Here is a 4231-nt window from a genome sequence, read left to right as displayed (position 1 = left end):
TGTGTGTGTGTGTGTGTGTGTGTGTGTGTGTGTGTGTGTGTGTGTGTGTATTGCAATATAGTGTTATATTATTGTTTTATATAATATATATAAAACAATAAAATTCTTTTCATTAAGAATTAAAATTTAAGTTCAATTTAGAATTAAAGCTTGGAATTATGATTTGTTTTGCCTTGTCTCTAATTAATTTCAACACTTTTGACGAATTCCGAGATTTTTATTTAAAAAAAATGTTTTTGAGAGAAAAATGATTTCTTTATTACAGGAATGATTAATTGATGTACATCATGTTAGTTGTTAAAATTAATAGAGGCTTTCTACAATAAGCCATTATATCAGCTTTAAATCTAAAGACATAAGAAATTGATCAATCAAATGCGGGAAGAATAATCTACTATAATTGATCGATAATTCTTATGACTTAAGATTTAAAGATTATGTAATTGGCTTGTAGAGCTACTTGGTAGTTGTGGTATTGTAGAAAGTCCATAAAATACATGCAGATCTTTCTAAGTAGAAGTTGAAAAAAATATTTGTGCGGGATGCGATTCGGCGCGAGGCGCAGCCGCGTCTCATTTTATCGACTGGTTATTCCCGGCACCGCTCAACTACGGGATTTCGATCCTCCTCACCCTGGCACAAGACCAAAACGGCACTCGAAACCTGCGCACTTGCAGCCTCGGCATGAGGACAGTCAATCTAACGTGCGCCCTTAGGAAACACAAACCGCTGCGTAGATCATGAAAGGGGCGCGCGCGCACACCTTTACCCCCTACTATCTTGACCTGTTCTTTACACGGGTCAACACGCGAACCACCGTGAGAGGTGCAATTATATCGTAAAATACAATTGCTCTTTCTCTCGTTCTTCCTCTCTCTGTGTCATTATCCGAGATGTGCAAGTCGATGATTATTAGTTCGAGCTCCGAAGCGTGTCGCTCCTCTACGAAGTAGTGCGAGGAGATAATGAATTTGGAGAACGTTCGCTCAGATTCATTTCGGAGGGTCCTCGATTGCAGATATGACGCTCGTTCGTTATTTCCCGAAGAGGGTGCTCCGTCAGCTCCGTGTTGTGTGACGCACTGTGACGCACAGTGAAAGGGTTGCTGGCGCAACGCCCGTACTGCTGGTCGGATGCTGTAAACTTGATATTCTTTCGTTAATCGTTATTTTTTTTCTGAGCAGAAAGATCGAAAAAAAATTTTTTTTTTTTAATATTACATGAATTTAGTGTTTATTAATATATGAAGAGAGTTATAGGGACGATGCAGCGATAAATATTATACCAGGCAGTATGTGACTTTCGCGAAATTTAACAGATTGGTGAATCAAGGTGTTACAATATTCAGGTAGGCTTTTAAACTAAATATAAAAAAAGCATATATCGATTCCAGCTATTTTTTAATTAAGATTTATTACTGAATGTAATAAGATATTTCTGTTGATAATATCCTTATTTTTTTATTGATAATCTCACGATTAATAATAAAAAACATCATTATTATATATTTATAATAAAACAGAGAATTCGTGATTTACTTTTCGCGTTTTCATCTCTTCGCGTTTCTATCCGACATTCGAGATTGACATATAGGAGATAATATCTTACCGATATCCCCTTCTCAATCACCCTCTCGAGTATCCGGCAATATAGCGAAGAGGGGTGACTTGTTATATATACCGTTAAATAGACCGTAGTGACATGCTGTCTCGTGTGCCAATCTTGAACATACAATAATATTTTTAATTCAAGAAATCTGTCGTTCTTTAACATTTCGTTGGAAAAATATCTATTAAAAATTGGAAGAAACTAGCTGTGGATATATAAAAAAAAATAGTCCGTCAGGTTTGCGGGATAAATTTTTTATCGTAATTAGATAATTGGCCACTGGGATCGATGCTGTGGAAACTTTACTCACGCGAGAAAAATTGCGCAAAAGAATATATTAAGATATATCGAGACTTTTCTCCAATACCGTTTGTTTTCAATGATCAAGGATATTGGATTCTAAAATTTCCATATGTATAGTATATATTAATCTAAAATGTTAGCGCTAGACTAAGCATAAAATAAAAGACTTGGGAATTATTTTGAAATTTTCTTGGCTTGATTTCTTTCTTCGAAGTTATAGACTTACAATAGTTAGTCTATTTATTTCCACATGGTGGAAAAATTATGCTGAAATTCCGTACGTTTTGAAATACTTATCAGTAAAATTTCAGCGATTTGTAGTTAAAAAATTCATTTTCATTAAAATTTCAGAAAAATTTCAGAGAAATTTCAGCTGAAAATTTTCGCTGAAATGTGCTTAAACGTGAGAGTACTTTAACGAAATTTTTTTCACCAGACATTTTTATATTTAAAGCAATGCTTTTAACATATTTATATTGTATCTACTATGTTGTACAAAATCTCTATTGTATAAAAATGTTGTGTTTCACGTAGAGTGGATATGGTAACTATGAACTCCGAAAAATCGGCTTGCCGCCGAAAACCAATAGAGAAAAGTAGCAGCAGCAGTAGCAGCAAGAAGGCGACCGAGCATGTTGATGATGTAGATAAAAAGAATGAAGACGATCATACGAATGATTCCCCAGATTTATCTCCCAATACTCCTACGTACAACGTCACTGCCTCTTGCGCCGAAGATACCCCTAATTACCTCGTCTACAAAAAGGTATTATCATGAAATCGAAGAATGTTAATAAAAATCTAATAATAAGAAATATCTCTTTGACTTCAATGCAATTTAAATTATTCTCAAGTATTTCTTCAATAATGCGCCTGTTAAACCAAACGATATATTGCTTAGTTTCCAAGCATCATTAAATTACAAAAGAAATAACAGTATAACTCTTTTTTAGATGGAATCGATCGTGGAAAAGATGCTGGACGAATTTACCGGTGTGCCCGTGAAAACAGTCAAGACTTTCATGACGAAGACGCCGTCTGTTTTTACAGGTAAAAATGTAGAAACACTTGTATTTTAGATATTTTATAACGTTACACGTACAAATCTTTTATTGTCAATTTAAAAAAAAAGCGAAGTATACGAAAATAGAATTTTTTTAAGTTTTTTTGAAGCCATAAATTTTGACCAAGCATTATTATTTGTAATCGAAGATGACAAATCAAATAATTATATATATAATATATATGTATATATATTTTAGGCACAGATCTTATAGCATGGATGATGAAGAGCATGGATATAGATGATCAAGGTATATGGTTTTAGTTTATATTAATTCTTAGATTTTATTTATGATTAATATAATCTGAAGCGTAATATATTGATACATTAATCCAGAGGCTCTTCACGTGGCTCATCTTATGGCATCCCATGGATATTTTTTTCCTATCGACGACCACTGCCTTACCGTAAAGAGCGACAACACATTCTACAGGTTTCAAACACCGTATTTTTGGCCATCGAATTGTTGGGAACCCGAGAATACTGATTATGGTATAAAAGGATATTAATATTATCGTTAGTGTAATTTCATCTGTGTCATTTATATCGTAAATGACATGATTAACAATAATTAGAACATATTTAATAAATATATAAATTTTCACACTTGTTAGTGCGTACCACGTTAAATGTTACAGCTGTCTATTTATGCAAAAGGACGATGCAGAATAAAACGCGATTGGAATTGGCGGATTACGAGGCGGAAAATCTGGCTAGATTACAAAAGATGTTTTCGCGAAAATGGGAATTTATTTTTATGCAGGCAGAAGCACAAAGCAAAGTTGACAAGAAAAGAGACAAATTAGAAAGAAAAGTCCTGGATAGTCAAGAGAGAGCCTTCTGGGATGTACATCGACCAATGGTAATTCTTCTTAAAATAATAAAGTTGAAATAATAAAGAAAAAGGCATTTACATATTTTCTTATTGATAAAATATCGGGATGATAATTTTTGCGTTATAAGTACGTATATAATAAATGGGAGAAATATTTTCTATTAAAGAAAAATACATATCAAATTTCACATTTCAGCCTGGATGCGTAAATACTACGGAGATGGATATCAAGAAGGCTTGTCGCAGTTATAAAACTGTTATACAACCAAGTAAGCATTTGCAACTGGGTGTTGCGGGTGGTAGAATATCGCCGTCTGCAGAATTGAGTGCGACCTCATCGATAGAATTTTTGCAGAAGGAGATCGAGACTCTGAAAGATAGATTGGACAAGACGGTCATCAAGGTCTCGAAAGTAGCAGAAG

The 4231-nt window shown here is 34.0% G+C and overlaps 1 protein-coding gene across 1 annotated transcript in view; it reads left to right on the top strand.

Moving 5' to 3' along the window:
* Positions 1-4231, top strand: part of LOC108756154 (regulator of G-protein signaling 6-like) — a 9424-nt gene that overhangs the window by 3501 nt on the left and 1692 nt on the right. Inside the window, exons 6-12 of the mRNA XM_018499759.1 lie at positions 1260-1269; positions 2436-2677; positions 2865-2961; positions 3174-3224; positions 3311-3466; positions 3613-3836; positions 4006-4231. Coding sequence (XP_018355261.1) covers positions 1260-1269; positions 2436-2677; positions 2865-2961; positions 3174-3224; positions 3311-3466; positions 3613-3836; positions 4006-4231 — 1006 coding nt within the window. The remainder of the gene's footprint in view (positions 1-1259; positions 1270-2435; positions 2678-2864; positions 2962-3173; positions 3225-3310; positions 3467-3612; positions 3837-4005) is intronic.

The sequence above is a fragment of the Trachymyrmex septentrionalis genome, unplaced genomic scaffold (genome assembly GCF_001594115.1).
Source record: "Trachymyrmex septentrionalis isolate Tsep2-gDNA-1 unplaced genomic scaffold, Tsep1.0 scaffold95, whole genome shotgun sequence".
Lineage (NCBI taxonomy): Eukaryota > Metazoa > Arthropoda > Insecta > Hymenoptera > Formicidae > Trachymyrmex > Trachymyrmex septentrionalis.
Note: the sequence above shows the minus strand (reverse complement) of the source record. Positions and strands in the feature narration are given on the sequence as shown.